A 20,255-nucleotide genomic window follows, 5' to 3' on the forward strand; every position below is an offset into this window, starting at 1 on the left:
CCTGTAAAATAATAAATAAATTTCAATAACAAATGTAAATTAACAATCATAAAAAAAAATTCGAAAAAATTTTCATAATGAATTTGAGTTGTCTTTCTGAAATAGTTAAAAGGTTTAAAAAAATAATTAAGATAATATTAATTATTACTGATTTCGATTTATTATAAAAATTGTTCATTTCGTTTTTATAAATTTCATTTTGCAAATCGAGCTCTTGTCTATTTTCTTTTGTTTTACAATAATAGTATAGTTTACAATTTATTTGCAAGAAAATAAATGAAAAAAAATTTTTTTTTTTTTTTTTTGCGGAAAATGAAAATCACAGTTAATTTTTTGTTTTCATTAATATAATTGAAATAATAATAATATTGTTCTAGACAATCGTAAATAAATTACAAAATGATTGATTATAATTATTTTCAATTCAATTAGTTGTACTCAATTAAAAAAAAAAATTCTAAATTGCATATTTCAATTACCTAAAATGATTTATTTGTTTGTTTTTTTAATGCAGTTCTACATTATACGCAAGTCCAGCTTACTTATTTTACTCCTAGCGCATTAAGTCAAAAAAAAAAAAAATTTGACATAAATTTATACGGGGAATTATTTGCAAAGGAATAAAAATGCAAGGAAATCGAACCTATTTAAAAATGCCTTTTTTTTAATAACATGCGAAAGTAAATTTAAAAGAAAAAAATTTTTTTTACGGATTTAATCGTTGAACATTTGTTTTTTTTTTCTCTCGAAAATTTCTAGCAAACGGCTCGGTTAACATTATTATTTGTAGAGGTAAATTTTTTTTTTATTATAAAAATAAAAATAAAAATAAATTGTAGGCCTTGTATATGTATATATATATATATGTGTGTGTGTATATGTAAGTATAATATTCAATGGTATATGTAATAAATTCAAAATCATAATATAAAAACGTCTGAAAATTCTGACCCAATACATGTTGTACATGAATCAGACTCGCAAGAAGGAAGTTAAGGCCATGTGGAAAATTTCCACATGATTTAGAATGGGAAAATTGTGTTTTGATAAAAACAAAACTTTTTTTAAAACGAGAAAATATTTGGGGTTGAACATTTTTTTTTTTGGAATTATAGAGAAGGGTATATCGCTTCTGAAAAAAAAAATTAATTTTGCGTTAAAAAAAAATAAGTTTAAAAAGTCATATTTTTAAACGAAAATGGCAGCTTCATTGAGAAATATTGAATTAGGAAAGAAAGTTTATACTATTTAGTGCTTTATTTTTTTTTTTAATCAGTTTTTGCGTAAAGTTATAGAAAATGAGTATAAAAGAGCGATGTTCCTTGTACCCTTCTCTATAAATTCCTAAAAAAAAAAAATGTCAACCTTCAAATTTATTTTCATTTCAGAGAAAATTTGAGAGTTGTCAAAAAATGTATTTTTTTTTCCCCCACATGGCCTTAAGATTAATCTATACAAGAAAATAAAATTCATTTTACAATCTCATCAATAATAATGAAATGATAATGACTTGTGGACATTAATGTTGCGTTACATAAGAACAATATTCTTTTTTTTTCATATTTTATTAAACAAATTTGAAAAATCAATTTTTTGTTTAAATTTGTCATAACCTTTCTTTTTTTTTTTTAGTATAATTTAAGCGATTTTGATTTTAGCATTTTCGTTCTTATCTTGAATTAGGCGGCTGTATGTGTAATTTTATAAACGTTCAATCAGTCAATCGAATTAATTACACCATTATTATTATTTTTTTTTGAAATTTACATTTCCTTATTGTTTCGTTACTGAAAATTATTTTTTATTTTACGAATATGAAAAGTTTCACCGACGAGAGAAACGTTAATTGTTTGCATTAGAAAAATCTCGAGTACAAATTTTCCAAATTTGAAAATTTGCGATTTTAGGATAATGGAATCGCGATTATTGAATTCATTAGATGTTGAGTTTGCAAACATGAGACCAATTAATCAGAGATATATGTTAATTTCTCTGGAAATATCACCCGTTGTTGTTGTTGTTGTTGTTGTTGTAATTTTAGTGTCTCTGTACAAACGATTTTTTTTTTTTTTGATAGAATCTTTATTGATGTATTTGGATTCGTATGCATTTTTTCTTCTTTTTTTTATGTACAAGTATTCACGCGGTAAATTATTTTCTGTGCGAGCATGTAATGTTTTGTCTGTGATGAATGAGAATCGCGTATTTCGAATTGACGCGAATAATAATTGATGAGAGATGAAATGTTGTTTCTCAGACAGAGTGCGCTTTTCTTACATACACGTCTTTTCAGTCCGTCAACATTTTTTTTGGAATTTTTAATTTTTTTGCATTTTTTTTTTTGAATTTTTTTTTTTTTTTTTGGAGTACATTATTGTTGTTGTTGTTGTTGTTGATGTTGTTGTTGTCTTTTGTCCTATTATCAATCATGCTATAACACTCGTTGCTCCATCCGAAGCTTGTGGCTTTGCGGTGCCATGCTTACGTCAATATATACCGTTGTACTATCTGTAAAAGTAATACTCTTTTTTCTTTAAATCCATTTAAAAATATAATTATTATTCTCAGTATGTTTTCTCATTGGAGAAAAATAATTAAATTGCAGAAGACATTATGAATTCTAAATTATGTTTTTCAAACTTTTATAGTAAAATTAAAAAAAGGTGAAAAAATTGTAACAAATAAATTAATGTTCTAATTTCTTAGTTTTTTTCTTTTTTTTTTTAATTGGCAGAAAATAGCCAAAATAGTAACAAATCCCTAAAATATTAGCTCATTTAAAAAAAAAAATTATAGAAAGTAGTAGGGATTTTAATTTAAAAATTGTGTTTCTTTTTGAAGTTAAAAAATTGTTAAAACTTTTTATAAACCGGAAGTACACATGAGCCATAAGTTCTGAACGTTTAGATAAACGAAATATTTTTTTCAATCTATAAATTATTAAAAATTATGATGGCAATGTAAAATAAAACAATAAATTGAACAATTATTAAATTAATAATTTCTTAATTATTAACTATTTTTTGTCACAAATTGACATATATACGTGACTGACATAAAATATTTTGAATGTGAAATTTATTTTCAAGATGAATTTTTTTTTTCCTTTTGTAAACTTATTTAATATTTCAGAGGTACTATAAAAAATTTATTTAAATGATAATTTTTTTTTGAAAATTTATTATAAAAAGTATTTTTAAAAATTTTATTCCAAGAAGCATGTTTTTTTTTACAGTAAAAAAAGTAATAATAATATAAATTTTTTCGAGTATATCATATAAGCAGTAAAGATAAAACCAACCTGCATACAGATGTGCTAAAGCTTATCTTGGAATAGAAATAGATTATTAGTAGCCGCAACAGCAACCACATTTTCGGAAGGATGCCACGCAGTGTGCAATATTTTCTTATTAAAATCGAGGCAGTCGACGCTGATCTCGTCTTTCTTTCGCTTACCACCAGTGCAGACCTTGAAAAAGAATTTTTTTTTAATTTTTATTTATTTTAATGCATGCTTCGCACTCGATTAGTTAGTAAATAATAAATAGCTTTTAGGGTAAAAAAAAAGTAGGAAAAAGTAACCGTGAGAAAATATGTTATTATCTCGTAGTTATATATAAAATAGAAAGATAGTTTTGAAAAAATTTAAGAATTAAATAATTAACTGATAAATAAATAAATTTTAAGAATTTTTTAAAGAAAATGAGAATTTGAGGGGAAAATATTTAAATATATTGTAGTTTAAGAAGAAAAATCAAGAGACAATGAAAATGAGAATTTTAAGAAAAATTGAAAAACAAAATAATAACAAGAGAATTTTAAAAAAATTAATGGAAATACAATATTGAAGAGAAAATTTGAAAGAAAAATCCAAGAATTTTTAGAAATTTTCAATTTCGAACTTTGGTTTGGAGACAAAAAAAAACTCTAATTAGTTTCTCAGAAAAAATTATTTAAAAATAAAAAATTTGGTTCTTAAAGGGTTAACAATACATGTATTTAAATTAATACCAACCTTTCGGGGCTTTAGAAGTGTTTTTGGCTTTGCGATGTCACGCGCTGCTTCCAAAGTAAGATCTCGTTTTGTTGTACGATCAAAAACTCGGAAGAAGTTATTATAAGAACCAGTCATAATAGCAGAATCATTACCACTCCAACAGCACTCGAATTTGTCAAAAATACAGTCATTTTCATATAATGAGCACAACTTCGATCTCAGGTACTCGTGAACCTGTAAAAAAAAAGAAAGAAAGAAAGAAAATTACATTTTATTATTTAATTATTTTTTTCCTATTTTGAAAGAATTATAATTTAAATTCATTAATAAATTTTCATTGAAATGAATTAAAGGAAAGAGAAAATTAAATTTTTACAATATTTAAAAATTTAAGAAATAAAAATTCTCTTATTTTTCATCTCTAACTTTTTTTGTAAAAGCTTTTTTTTGTGATTCCGAATAATAAATTTTATGAATTTTGAAAAATTTTAATTTTGTTTTAAAAATAAACTTTTTGAAAAATGAAAATAAAAAAAAAATCCATGGTTAAAAATTAATTTTCTTCAATTTTTCGATAATAATTTTATAAAAGAAATTTTGAAAAATTGATAAATGAGACATCTAACTTAGTTTTTATAAAATTACTTGCATTATTTTAATATAAATTAAAAATTTGCAATTCGTACTTTGTAAAAAGATTTTCAAAATTAAATAAAAAAAAAATTTATATAATAAAAAATAAAAGATTTAACTTCTTAAATATTTCAACAAAAATTGGATTTTTTTCTGTTTCTCCTTTGAGGAATTATTAAATGTTTTAAAATTTGAAATTCTCAAAACTTCATTATTAAAATATTATGAGCCAAAAGTTTTGAACGTTCAAATGAAAAAAATTTTTTTTACAACTTCTTTAAATACGAATTTTATTACAAAATTTTGTTTTAAATATCTAAAAAGAAATTATTAATTTAACAATTGTTTAATTTACTGTTTTATTCAACATTGACATAATAATTTTTAATAATTTAAAGATTGAAAAAAATATTTCGTTCATTTGAACGTTCAGAACATTTAGTTCATAAAATATTATCCTTATTTCTACATTACAAAAAATTGAAGTTAAATGTCTGAGATTTAATTTTAAAAAAAACTAAATTTGTAATTATTAGGCTTCATTTTTCAAAATTCAATTTAAATATGATATGAAAATTTATAAATTAATTTTATGTTTTAAATGGATAAATATATAAAATATTTTTTTAAAAAAAACTTACGGGATAACATTCAATGGGCCTTGTTTCCATATGCAAGTCCCACACTTTAACACTCAGATAATCCCTACTAATCATATAACGGCCGGAATTACTGAGTTTAACGTCACTTATACTCGAAATTATTTCGGAGAAAAAACTCCTATTTGTCGGATCTTCTGGTTCTTCGAATAACTTACTGTGACGATCGCAAAGCGCAGCTGATCTCATGTCACACAAGCGGATTGTACCCTTACTGCTACTATAAACTAGAAGGTTGCATTCAACTGGGTGAAATTCAGCAGCTGTTATCACTTCCGTAAGTTCCTCCATATTCGTTGGCTTAATATCTACGATATCTGTATTACAAGGGGTTAGGAAAAATATCGCTTTTAATATTCATCTCAAAATTTACGACTAAATTCAAATTTATTTACTTTCAAAACAAGACAGCAATGATTTAAATAATGGTTCTTTGCAAATAAAAAAAAAAATAAAAAAATTTAGAAAAATTAATTTTTCTACAATTTATATTTCGTATTTTTTTCAGATTCAATTTTGTATATTCTAAGTTTTAAAATTCGTCTTTTAACCTTCGCCGGACTGGATACTTTTTATATACACGGTTGACAAGATCCCACCCAGGGTGGGCCAAATATTTTCTTCTTTGTATATTGCAATAAAAACTTAGAATCATTCAGTTTTTTTCCAAAATTGTTATATGTTACCAAATAATATATTTTATTAATGTTTTGTTGATTTTTTATTTGTTTAAACAATTTATTATTAATAATTTATAACTTTTTCAAATATACATACGACAGTAGAAGAATTTTATAAATTTGTTACCTTTTCTTCGTAGTTATTAATTCAAAGGTTATAAATAAAATATATAATTCAATTTGCAACAACTATTATTATAAATTGTTTAAACAAATAATTGTTGCTATTTATTAACATTCTTCATAATATTCCTAGAAAATTGCAATTTTTTTCTAATTTTGCAACTTAACAAGCACAACATAATAACACAAAGATTTTATATGAATTTACTATTTAACCAATTGTTTAAACAAATAATTGTTGCTATTTATTAACTTTCTTTATAATGTTCCAAGAAAGTTGCAATTTTTTTCTAATTTTGCAACTTAACAAGCTCAACATAATAAACATGAAGATTTTATATGAATTTAGTATTCAAACGATTGTTTAAACAATTTATTGTTGTTATTTATTAACTTTCTTGTAGTGTACCTAGAAAGATGCAGTTTTTTCCTAATTTTGCAATTTATCAAACCGAATATAATATAGCCAGACAGATTTGACATAAATTTACTAAATTAACAATTGTTTAAATAATTGTTGAATTTACAATTTTACATCAAATCTATCTTTCATTATATTCGGCTTGATGAATTGCAAAATTAGAAAAAAACGGCAACTTTCCAGGTGCCGTACAAAAAAAGTTAGTAAATAACAACAATAAATTGTTTAAACAATTGTTGAATTAATAATTTTACATCAAATCTATCTTTTATTATATTCGGCTTGATAAATTGCAAAATTAGAAAAAAACTGCATCTTTCTAGGTGCAGAACAAAAAAAGTTAGTAAATAATAACAATAATTGTTTAAACAATTGTTGAATTAATAATTTTACATCAAATCTATCTTTCATTATATTCCGCTTGATAAATTGCAAAATTAGAAAAAACTGCATCTTTCTAGGTACACTACAAGAAAGTTAATAAATAATAACAATAAATTGTTTAAACAAATGAAAAATGCAATATAATATTTTTTATATCTATTATTTGACATCATAAAACACTCACAGTAAAAAGTCTGCATGATTTCAAGTCTTTTTGTAAAATAGAATTAAAAAAATATCTGAATCATCCCGGTTATCTCCGTACATACATTGATAAAAGTTATAAATAATCAAGAAGAAATTTTTTTTAAAAATTTGTTTTTACATTTTTTGAAAGTTCTTAAGATTTTGTTCAGTGACTTAAAATCACGATTCAATTAAGGCAAAACTTTAGAAGATATGGCAATTTCAATTTGTCTGGCCCACCCTGGGTGGGCATCTTGTCAAGCGAAGGTTAACCTATTGGCGAATAATTTAGTAACATTTTATTTAAATGAAAACAAATCAGATTTTAAAAAAAGATTTTTATCATAATATTTCAAAAAGAATAATAATATATTTTTAAGAAATTTCTATTTTATAAATTGAATTTTATATATAAAAAAAATTATTTTTCAATTAACTTCACTAAATTGAAAAATTTCATAAAATACAAATTCATTATTATTAATAAAAAAAAGTTTATTAGAGCTCTTTTTAAAATTTTACTGAAATTGTTGGTTATTATTTAAAAAAAAAGAATTTCTTTTTCTTTTTTTTTTAATGACTTTAGATCTTTGGGAAAAAATAAATAAATAAAGTTACAAGCAATTTGATTAATTGAAAAAGGATACTAAAACTCTGGTCAGTAATTTCCAGATGCCAGAGATTAATTCTAAGGTCGTCGGCACTGAGGTATGTTTCTTGGTCACTGTTGACGCTTATACTGTTTATATGGTAAGTGTGCGCATTAGCAAATATTCTCCTTGGAGATGCCTCGACCATCAATTCCATTGGTTTAATCGAAGGTACCTAAACAAAAACTTTATATTTTAGCAACAAAACAACATTCAATTTAATTTAATTAATTAATTTAATCAATTTAATTTATATTCATTAAATTAATAAAAAACAATTTTAGAAAAATAAAAATATAAAAGTTACTTTTTTGAAAAAATTAAATAAAATTATAATTTATTTTATTTAAATTCAAATAATTTTTGTTAAAGTTTGAAGTACAAATGGTTAAAAAAAATTTCAGTTACTTTTTTTTTAAAAAAAGGAAATTTTTTGGAAAATGAAAGAATTTTTACCTCAAAAGGTTTTAAATAATTGAATTTTAGAAGTTGATAAAAAATTTTTAAATTGAAACAATTGATTAATATTATCTATTGTACATTTTTAACTTGGCGAAGAATTTTAGATCATTTAAACAATAATTGAGTTTTGGAAGAGTAACATATTTACTATTTTCAGAAATAATTGAATTTCAAGAGATTTAAAATTAAAAATTTTCAAAAATTTAATTGATTGAGATTTTTTTTTTACAAATTACAGACAATAATTAAATATTAAATAATTTTTAAAATATAAACAATTAAAAAATATTTTAAATAATTGTATTTTAGAAGAAATTTGTTAAAATTATTAAAAATAATTGATAATAATAATAATTCATTAAAATTATTGAAAATAATTAATTTCGCTAAAACTTTTTAGATTCAAATTTTTAAAATAATTGAATTTTGAATGAGCTACAAGTTTGTAATAAAAAAAAAAGTCATAGCTATTTTGCTTTTAATTGAATAAATTAATTATTTTTTAATTTTATTTTGTAAAATAAGTCGTAAAAGTCGTCTTTTATTAAAATAAAACGAAAAATCATCGTAGGTACTATTAATATTTATAATGGTAGAGAAAATAGACTTTATAAATTTTTTTTAAGAGATTTTCAAAAAATCTCCGTAAAAAAAAGAATGCAGAACGATATTTATGACAGCAAATTATGCTTATTTGATGCGCATATTTAACCTTATGCTACGAGTGAGATTTCTATTCTATATACGTTGAACTTAAATTCCTTTACTTCTACATCTTCAATTACTTTTATTACATATTTACTGTTTTTTTTTTTATTTGTAACAAAATATCAAGCCCAAAGTCAAATGACCATAAAGGGCAATATAATGGTAAGTTCGGTCAAAGCAACAATATTCATATAAAAGATCAACAAATTAATAAGAATGATTTTATTAATTTTATAATGAAAATAATTCTTTAAGAATATTATCAAGAAAATTTATTTCAAATATTTCAGAATCGAATTAATTGTAAGACAAATTTTCAAAAATTTTATTTAAAGAGAACAAATTTCTAAAAAAAATTCTTAAAATTCCATTTTTATAATTTTTTAAAGTCTGATTTAAGCAATTTATTCGAATTTAAAATTTTGTCATAGTTTTTAGTTTTGATGGTCATAAAAATTTCAGGCAATCCTTGATTAAATTTTATAGATTTTTAAATAAATTTTTTTTTTTTAAAATAATATCTAATACCAATAATTTTGGAAGAGTTAAAAATGAAATTTTTAAAAATAATTGAATTTCAAAAGATTTTATTAATTCTCAGAGAATAATTAAATTTTACTAAACTAAAAATAATTTATCAAATAATTTAAGATAACATTTTTTAAAAGTAATTGAATTTTCAAAGATATACAATTTCGATTTTTGAAATTAATTGAACTTCAAGTGATTTTAATTAAAATTTTTTGATGATTTCTGTTAGTAAAAAATGTATTAAAAATTGCAGACAAAAATACAATAATTTGAAAACATTAAAAGTGAAAAATGGTTTCATATAGTTGAATTTTCGAAGAATATTATAAAAATCATTAAAAATAATTGAATTTCAAGAGAGTTATAATTGAAATTGTTATATTTCAAAAAATTTAAGATGGAAAATTTTAGAAATAATTAAATTTTAAAAGCTTTTAAATTGAAATTTTTGAAAATAATTAAATTTCAAAAGATTGTGTTAAATTTCAAATAATAATTATAATAAGAGAAATTTTTAATGATTTCTGTTGATGAAGGAATTTATTTGAAATCACATAAAAAAATTGAATTCAAAAATGCTTTCAGATAATTGAATTTTCGAAGAAAATTATAAAAATCATTAAAAATAATTGAAATTTTTGCAAATAATTAAATTTCAAGTGATTTTAAATAAATTTTTTTTTGTAATTTTATTTTTAATAATTTTTTTAAAATTATAAACAATTATTAAATTTCATACAAATTTTAATTGAAAAATTGTTTAAGATAATTGAGTTTGAGAAAAATTTCATTAAAATTATTAAAAATAATAATTAATTTAGTGAAGAATTTTAGTTAAAAATTTGTTAAATAATTGAAATAAAGATCTGCATCTTATACTAAAAAAACGTATTTTGTTTAAAATTTTTTTTTAAAAAAGTCAAAAAAGTCGTTGAATTTCTCAAAAATTAGAAGTAAATAAACGAAATTTTGTTTTACCCTCAAGGCAGTAATGCAGGCGGGATCACGAATAGAGCCATTTTCCTCCTTAGTATTGTAGCCTTCGACTTTTTTATCACGTTCAGAAACTTTCCATAATTTGATGGTCTTGTCATTTGTAGAAAGCAAAAAATGAGCTGGATTTTTTCTCTTTAACCATCTGATTTTATTAATTTTTTCTTCTATTTCTAACGATTTTAAATAGTCAAATTCAGGCTCGTGACTTTGGAAAGTGCTGTACACATTGTATTCACCTCTTCGAGGGATGCTATTTTTACTCTGTAAAATTAATTAATTTTTTTATAGAATTAAAAAAATCATTAATGGCAAAAAAATCAAAAAAATTTCAAAGGAAAAGTTTTATTATTTACAATTTTTTTTTTTAAATATATAAAAAATTATAATTAATAATAAAAATTCCATTTTTAATGAAAATATTTATGTTTATTATATTAATTAATTTGCGTCTAATTTTGATAAGAAAATATAATAGAAATACAATAATTAAATTAGAAATCAATCAGTGCAGTGTGTTAGTAGATGATAAAAATTGTTTGATCAGCTTAAATTTATATAATATGAATTCGAGTGTAACGTAAAACAGTAGATTAAATAAATGAGAAATCCTAAGAGAGATAACCTTACAATATTTGTAGATAAATAATAGTTTATAATTTTTTTGTTTTCATTTCCAATACAACTTGCGAGCTGTAAAAATTTAATTGAAACTTGCGAATATTTAACAATTTTATTTTTTTATATCAATTTTTTTTTCATTTTTTCTCCCTTTTTTCTACTTTACTTCGAATACTTTTCAACATTTTTTGAAAAAAAAAATTAATTAATAAAAATTTTAATAATTACTTTGGAAGCGGAATAGAAAGTTTTGAACGTTCAAATGAACGACAATTTTTTTGCAACTTCTTTAAGTATGAATTTTATTACAATATATTGTTTTAAATATTTAAAAAGAATTTATTTAATTTACTGTTTTATTTTACATTGACATCATAATTTTAAATAATTTATAGATTGAAAAATATATTTTGTTCATTTGAACGTTCAAAACTTTTGGCTCATAAAAAAATGTTTTATTAGAAATTTTTTTGCATTATTGTTAAGTTTTTAAATTAAAAAAAAAAAGAATAATAAAAAACTTACAATTGGGTCCCTCTGAAAAATAACTACTCGTCCACCCTTGTCTCCCGTTGCAAGAAGGTCTCCATCGTGGTTAAATTCAACACACGAAATAATGTCAGCTGCAAACAAAAAGTCAATTTATTTTTTCTTTTATGAAAGAAAATATTCAGTAGTGTATATATGAATTTGTATTTTTACTGGGGGAAAAAAAATATTGAAATTCACACGCTACTAAAAAACGTTATAGATCTAATTTTAATGTGTAAATAAATGATAAGATAAAATTTTCACCAAGTTTGTTTAATCTCTATATATACATAAATGAAGATGATAATTACCTTCAGTGACATCATCTTCCAAGGTTCCCTTTACTTGAGAGAAACACCATTGGATATCACCATTACCTAAGATCAAACACAAAAAAATGAGATTAACAATTTTTTTTTTTTTTGAAAAATAAATGATAAAACATGCAAAATTGAAATTAATTTGCTTAAATTTTTAATTTTTACAAATTTATCGCAATTAAATTTTCTCAAGTAAACGTTCAATTCTGCTTGTTTTAATTTAGTTAATTAATTATAATATTTCCCTAAAATATACGTCGGTGAAGTTTTTACAACGTTAACGATTTAGAAGAAAAAATATTTCTCTATAAAAATTATTCTAATTTTTTTTGACGAAGCTGAAGTACGCAACGTTTATGATAAACGATTTTTAAAGAAATAATTTTTTAAAATAAAAAGTTCTATAATTTTTTTAAAAAATATTTTTTTATAATTTGTTGATTAATGAAAACTACAAGAAATATTTTTTAGGCAAAAAATTAAAGAATTTTTCATTTTAAAAAATTATTTCTTTAAAAATTTGTTTATCATAAACGTTGCGTACTTCAGCTTCGTATTTTTTTGTTTGACAAAATTTTGCAACGTTTCTCGATCAATTTTTTGTATGGCAAAATTTTTTGCCACGTTTCTTGATAAAAAAAAAAAAAAAAATCTGTAAGCAAAAAATTTTATCAGCCAAAAGTTTTGAACGTTCAAATGAACGAAATTTTTTTTTGCAACTTCTTTATGTACGAATTTTATTACAAAATATTTTTTTAAATATCTAAAAATAAGTTATTAATTTAATAATTGTTGAATTTATTGTTTTAATTTTACATGGTCATCATAATTTTTAATAATTTATAGATTGAAAAAAATATTTCATTCATTTGAACGTTCAGAACTTTTGGCTCATAAAATTTTATTATTTTCTGAGTTAAAAAGTTTTTTTTTTATTTTCAATCGTTGTAAACTTCACGGACGTTACAATTTTTATTCTTTTTTTTTAAGATAAAAAATTAATAATCGATTTTTTATTTATTAAAATAACATTTTTTTTCTCAAAACCAAGAATTTAATTTAGAAATTTGAGAAAGCAGTAGCAACAGGTTTTTTTCTTTTTAAAAATGATTATATAATTATGTAATATTTAAAGAGAAAGCAAAAAGATACTTTTGTATAAACTAACAGCAGAAAATAGAAATAGAATTTGTCGTCAATTTCTAAATTGACATAGTGCCAAATATGTATTCATTTTGTCTGCAATTGTTATAATTTATGTTATATACATATGTGTGTGTGTGTGACGTACATTTGTACAATGTAATATCAAATCAAAACAGAGAAATATATAGAATTATTATTATTATTATTGCAATTATCTACAAATAAAGAAAAACGACATTTTTATTAAATAAAAAACAATTCCGATTACACTTTGAACTTTATAAAATTATAAAATACAATTTTTACAATTCTTATCACAAGGTAATTTTATACTTAGTCTAAAAAATAAAAATAAACAAAATTTACCAATTAAAAAAGAATTTGAAAAATACATTTTAAGGTTAAATTCTTTTATTCGATTTTTCATTATTTGAATATAAAGAAAATTAGAATTACAGTTTTCATTACTGTGTAACCTAACCTCAAAAGCAAGCTTTATGACAGAGACGAAACTTGAAAAAAAAAATTTACAATCGAATTAACGAAATAAAATATTTTCTACAAAAAAAATGTAAACATTATTAAAATTGTACTTTCTTAATTTGTATGTGAATTAATAAATTTGTTTTTGCGACATTTTTGTGTGACATGAAATAAAAATCATAGAAAAAGAGAGAGAGAGAGCGACATAGAGAGCACGTGATAAACTTTTAATAAGACAGAATATTCAACCCTGAATATGCTTGCTTTTGAGGCAGTGTTGCGTAAGTACTGATAATTAGTAATGTGATGTAGTAAAAAAAAAAAAAAAAAAAACATTTCGAGTGAGACAGAATGAACGCCAAGCAGGATTTTAGAAAGAGAGAATAAGTGTGTATGTGTAAGAATGCATTTTGCGTGGAAGATGAAACGGAGCCTACTTGAAGTTTCGCCGCAATCCATCGTGTCTTTAGACCGCCAACAAGTTCTTAGGGTACATCTGCCCCCGGTTTTGCGGAGGTGAACAAGTAAAAACTGGAAAGAGGAATAATTGGGGGAGTAGAATATAAATTGTTGGATCCGGCGTTGTGAAATTTTCACTACAATATAGCACTAAAGTAGTCACTCGTCTGTCTCGTTACGACGTTAAGAATATATATATATATATGTATGTAATCAGACGAAGCGCCTTTTGATGAGGATGCGGAATTAGAGTATCCGGAAGTGTAATAGCGCGAAATACACCAATAGAAGACAGACGGTCCGTATATAAAATTAGGTCAAGGTTCGTAATGCCGCAGTAGTTTGGGAGTCAAAAATTCAGACAAGCAAATAGATTTAGCAATAGAAATAAAATAATGGTGATCAAGAAGAAAAACGTTGACACCTGACGCGTAACTTTCCGTTTCTCGGGGAGGAAAAGAAAAAAAAGTGAATTCAGACTCCGGTTTTTGCGTAGCTGCTACTTACCGGCCATCTCGAACGCGAAAAAGTTCGGTGTAATAAATTTGAAGCCGCGAAGAATATAAAAAAAAAAAAGGCGCGTTACGAATTTTCAACTAAAGTGGATTTAATATTTTTCAACGCCGGAGTGTTGATATAATCCTATAGGGGTGAGCACGCTGTCTTTATTTATTATTTTTTTTTATTATTATTACGTTCCTGTGAAAGGCAGCCGGCTGCACGAGGAGTTTTAACACAGGATGAGAATGCTTCTCTCGACAACAGAGACGTAAAGGTGGAGAGAGTCATACGCGAGTTTCCTTTGTCACATTATTCACTTGTAACGCACTGTTTAAAAAAAATTTGTTTTTTTTTTTTTTGCACGCACTACTAGCGTTTTATATGGCGGCCCAACAACTCAAATAGAATAATGCATAACCACCGCACAACACACTGCTATTTGCGTGACGTCATACGCAAGTCACAAGTACAGGTTGAAATTTCTTCTTTCCTTCTTGTTCTCTACTGCTACTTTCATGGACGACGCCATTTTGTCCGCGAAAACGAAAAGGCGCGAAACCTCACGAATAATGACGAATGTTTACGAATAGACACGAAGAACTGGGCGCTAAATTTCAAATTTCATTTAACTAACAATCAATGACAGTTAATGATGGTGACAACAATAATAATAATAATAATAATAACAACAATAATGATAATATAATTAAAGTAAATATTATTAAGTAATAATAAAAACATCAATATAATAATAAAATTATATAGTTTTAAACAATTTATTAAGAAAATAAAAGTAATAAATTTTTTCTAAAATTATTTGTAAATTAAAAACATTTTTTTTTCTTTATTAATCCAATATAGTACTATATATTTTTTTTAATATTTCGTTTTTATTTTTATTATTATTATTATCATTAATATATATTTTTTTTATTAATATTTCGTTTTTATTTTTTATTATTATTATTATTATTTTTATGGAGTGAATAATATTTTTACAAATATTTTCTAAAATCAAAAACCGATAAATTGTAAATAAAAGCGAACGGATTTTATGAAAGGATTTACATAATTATTATAAAAAAAGGAAAGCATTAATATTTCATTTCTACTAGTGTGTATAACGGGTTGCATATTTTTTTTGAAAAGCCCCCAGCGTAATTATACTCGGTCTATATAATAATAAAATCCCGTGGTGAGAGTTAAATTTACATTTTAAGTGTAAATTTGCATAGAAAATTTGCTAGTTTTACTTTTGTTTCGAAATCAACAGTTTGTTAATTTTACTATACATATATATGTTTGAAACACATTAGCCTACCTAAAAGTTCAGCTAATTTCTCATGTAATTCCTCAAGTGATGAAAATAATGGCTCCTCTCTCATCATGTGTGTTATACTTTTTGGAGTTCTTAATCCCGGCGATAAAGATTCCATTGTTTTTTTTTTGTGAGAAAAAAGTTTTTTTAATATTTTTTTCTAAATACAGAGTATTTATTTATATCTAGATATTTATATATACGTCAAAAGGAGAAATTTAATGGAAGAACATTTTTTGCCTGTAGAAAAAAGAGATATAAAAATTTTCTGTTTTTTTAACCTGTACATTTTTTCTAAAGTCAATCGGGATTATTATGCTACAACTATATGGTATTTAAAAATAATTATTGTACGAAAATTAATTTCCTAATAAGTGAAAAAAATTCCTGTGCTTTGAATTTATATATAAATATATATTTTTTTTTATTTTTGTGTCAGAAAATTGGAAATAAGTGCGAATTATAATTTTAGAAGGTGTACAACATAACCTCAAAAAAGAACATTTTTTTATTTTTACATGGTTTTTATACATAAATATTTTTATTTATTTATTTTTGTGTCAGATAATTGGAAATAAGTGCGAATTAAATAATTTTACAAGGGGTACAACATAACCTCAAAAACTGTTTGCTTTAAAGTAAATATAATTCAAAAAGAAATTATGCACTTAAGTTATTTAATTCTAAAATGTGATGAAATTTTTTTAAAATTATCATTCCTAACCTAAAAAAAATTTAGTAATTATGTAATGTTTCTATAATAATGATGATTTTTCAACAACTTTTTAAAAATTGTTTTACTACAATATGCAGTTAATTTTTTCCCGCCAGATTAATTCGAAAAAAATTTTTTGACTGTATTTTATAAATAAAAATTCATTTTGCATAATAATAATAATTTCTATAAAGTTTAGAATTTTGGTTAAACATTGAATATATAAAAAATTGTGATTTTTGTATCATAATAGTCTCGATTGACGCTAAATAAAAAATTGAGTTTCAAAAAAATTTTGAATTAAAATAATTATTTTTTATTTATTTTTTCGTTAAAATTTTTTTTTAATAATTATTTTGTATTGTGAAAATTTTAATTAAGAAATTCCTAATGAAAATGTTTATTGCATAAGTTTCTGACATTTTTGTCTTAAAATAACGACAGTGGAATTTCAATAGAGTTTTATCAATTTAAAAAAAAATTACAAAATTATTTTATTTTTATTGTTTTTATTTACAAAAAAAGTATATTAAAACTGTTTTAGTAAATTTTACAAAAATAACAAATGTTAATTAGTACATTTTTTTATAAAAATAAAAATTAAATTTTCAAAATTTTTAAATACAAAAATTACAATGATTGTAAAAATTAAAAAAAGTAATAAAGAATCATAAGTATTTATCATAATTAAATGAAAAAACATATAAAATACTTAAATAAGTAAAATAAAAACAATAAAATACATTATCATCAGGAATTATTAATTTTCTTGATAATAAAAATTTTCAAAAAAAAAAAAAAAAAATTAAGGTTAATTTTATAAAAATTAAAAGGACTTAAAATAAAAATAAGTATAAAACAATTAAGCGAAATTTCAAAGTTATTGTTCACACTTAATATATATATATATATATATAAATCATTATATATATGATATTTGCTCGTTTCGTATTCTAGACACGGTCACCTTTCGAAATAGAAGTAAACACGTACGTGGTCGAAATTTCATTTCTTTCGATATATTATAATGTACCTTACAACAATGATTTGCGGCCAATGGGTGTGATAAGGATAACACACACACACATTGATGTATATATATATATATATATATATATATACTACACACTTTTAATAATTCCGGAAGGGAAACACACACACACACACATATATACACGCAAAATGCAAAAATTTTACACGATAAGCATACGAATGATCAAATTTTATTATTTTTTTTTGTATTCAATAAAGAATATTTTTTTCGACATGAATTTCAAGAAGAAACTAATCATCGACTGACGTTAATATTATATATTTCGAGACTCGTCATTGCAAAGATGGATGCATAGGCACCAATGCAAATTAGATAGTCCTTACTAAATGGTTGCACTAATGAATATCCTACAGCTTCTCAAGTCATTTGCAGACTCAGCAGTATACTGAAATTACTGAGATTTGTTTTTTTTCCCAAGGATATATTGTTATTATTATTATTTTGTTTGAAAAAAAATTTTATACATACATGCATTTTTTTACTCTTTCACATAATAATAATAATTATTATTATTATTATTATTATTATTGTTCTTATTAATAAATTATAAATAATATTTTATTTATAAATACAAGATAATTATTTTTTTCATATATTATTTTACAATTTATTTAGAAATTAAAAAAAAAATTTTATAGAACATTTTTTTAAGACATTTTAGAATTTTTCAGTGACATAAAAATTTGGTTTTTCAAATAAAAATTAATTTTTTTTTTTAAAGTAATAAAAAAAATTACAAATTGAAAATGCATTTTTATTGATATACAGTGAAAAAAAAAAATTATTTATTTGACAAAAATTCAAATACTTTTTAGATTCTATAAATTTATGACAATTTTAAAGATGAATAAAATTTTAATATTTGATAAATTCAAATGAAAATTTGATTTTCTATTTCTCAAAATATTATTGTAATTAGAATTCTGTTTAAAGAAGTTAATATATTTTTGTATAATTAATTTATTTTTTATATAGTAATTATTATAATTTTTAGAATTGAAAGCAAAATTTTAGAATTTATAATTAGGTGTAAAATATATTCGTTAAAAAATTGAAAAAAAAGTAATAATACAAAAATTTATATTTTCACTTGAAAATTTATTATAAAGTTTTTTTTTTTTTTTTTCTTTTTGCTTTTATAGTAATATATACGTACTTTGATCGTCACTAAATTCATCACTATTTTCACTTTCCAAAAGTTTGCTATTATTAAGAATAGAATTATTGCGAATTCTAGTTGAGCTTCGTCGTGTAACTTTATAACGTGCTCGACCCCTTGTACTCATCTTACAATCAACGAACCGATTAGACTGAAGAAATTTAAAATATGTTTATTCCAAAACTTGATATCAAGAATGAGTCCAAATATTTTGATTGTGAATATGATTCTAAACATATATATTCTCTAAAATTACGTATTTTACTACAAAAGGGCGGGAAAAATTAAATCTTCATTTATTTATATAATTCAAATAAAAATTATTTCATTCAAGTATAGAATTTATTTGATATAGAATTATTTTTTTTATTGATAATTTGAAAAAAAAAAATTTTTTTAGTGTAAATTTAGCATAAGCTTAGTTTGAATATTTATATAATTATTTATATTTTAAATTAAAAACATAATTTTAACAAAAAAAAAAAAAAAACTTACATTTTTTAAATTCAATTATTTTGTAAATTATATAATTTCTTTTTGCACAATAAAATTAATTCTTGAAAGTCGCATGTTTTTCATTTCAAAAAATTTTTAAATGAAAATTTTTTTTATTCAGCAGTTTTTTGTAAATTCAATTATTTGAATTTTATTTTTCACTATAATAATAATTATGTTTAAATAAAGAAAATAAATAAATAAAACCAAAATATGATCGAAGAAATTTTATTTTTGCGAAAATATATACAGAATATTTTTTATAAACAATAAGCATTTTTATTACCAACTTTTTATAATAATAATAATAATAAAAATAATAATTTATAAGAAATGAATAAATAATCAGAATAATAATATTAATTAATAATAATACAATAATAATAATAATAATAATAATAATTATTATTATTATTATTATTATTATGAATTTTGTTTAGTAAAATGGTGCAATAATAATAATAATAATTTCTTGTATAACGTTTAATTCAAAAAGCGTATAATTTTACTTGTCGCCAGTGTAACGTCAACCCGCCATACATCAGTGTATATACACGCAACTCTTGAATATTATTATTTTATGTGCTCACGTCACAAACTATATAATATACGAAGTGTTACCAAAAATTTATAGTTCACTAAAATTTAATTATAATATACAAAAAAATATGACGCACAAATTTTTTTTTTCATATTTAGGTATACATATATTTTTGCTTTCTCTGAAAAAAAAATTAGAAACGTGCGATAAATTTGTATTATTATCTTCTTTAAATTAAAGAGAGGTCTTTGAATTATTTATATTGTATCAGTTTAAAGTATCATAATTTACATGAATAAATTACACAATTATGCTTATTAATTGTTGACGATTTTCGTTGCATTTACGCGCATTTATTATACAATCTAGTTTAGAGATAACAAATTATATCATTCTAATACTAGATTGTATATAATTATATATTTTTATGTAGGCTGCATTAAAAATAGTAGACTTGAAATTTTTATTAGTTTTTTTTTTTGGAG

At 22.2% G+C, this 20,255-nt stretch overlaps 1 protein-coding gene across 4 annotated transcripts in view; it reads right to left on the bottom strand.

Annotated features, from left to right (window-relative positions):
* Window positions 1–469: 469 nt before the first annotated feature.
* Window positions 470–20,255, bottom strand: part of LOC127280847 (protein phosphatase PP2A 55 kDa regulatory subunit) — an 82,983-nt gene continuing 63,197 nt past the window's right edge. Inside the window, exons 1-9 of one of the 4 annotated variants that reach the window (XM_051304143.1) lie at window positions 18,732–18,899; window positions 11,891–11,956; window positions 11,574–11,671; window positions 10,413–10,691; window positions 7,731–7,908; window positions 5,272–5,606; window positions 4,016–4,231; window positions 3,302–3,469; window positions 470–2,508 (exon numbers count right to left, since the gene is read on the bottom strand). In XM_051304143.1, the coding sequence (XP_051160100.1) occupies window positions 3,317–3,469; window positions 4,016–4,231; window positions 5,272–5,606; window positions 7,731–7,908; window positions 10,413–10,691; window positions 11,574–11,671; window positions 11,891–11,956; window positions 18,732–18,861 (1,455 nt within the window). In that variant the 5' untranslated portion in view covers window positions 18,862–18,899 and the 3' untranslated portion in view covers window positions 470–2,508; window positions 3,302–3,316. Of the gene's footprint in view, window positions 2,509–3,301; window positions 3,470–4,015; window positions 4,232–5,271; window positions 5,607–7,730; window positions 7,909–10,412; window positions 10,692–11,573; window positions 11,672–11,890; window positions 11,957–13,965; window positions 15,011–15,809; window positions 15,940–18,731; window positions 18,900–20,255 lie in introns of those variants that run through there. The other 3 variants (XM_051304144.1, XM_051304146.1, XM_051304145.1) reach the window with 3 other exon arrangements.

Source organism: Leptopilina boulardi, unplaced genomic scaffold, assembly GCF_019393585.1.
Source record: "Leptopilina boulardi isolate dan_hultmark-lab unplaced genomic scaffold, ZJU_Lbou_2.1 LbouV2_255, whole genome shotgun sequence".
NCBI lineage: Eukaryota > Metazoa > Arthropoda > Insecta > Hymenoptera > Figitidae > Leptopilina > Leptopilina boulardi.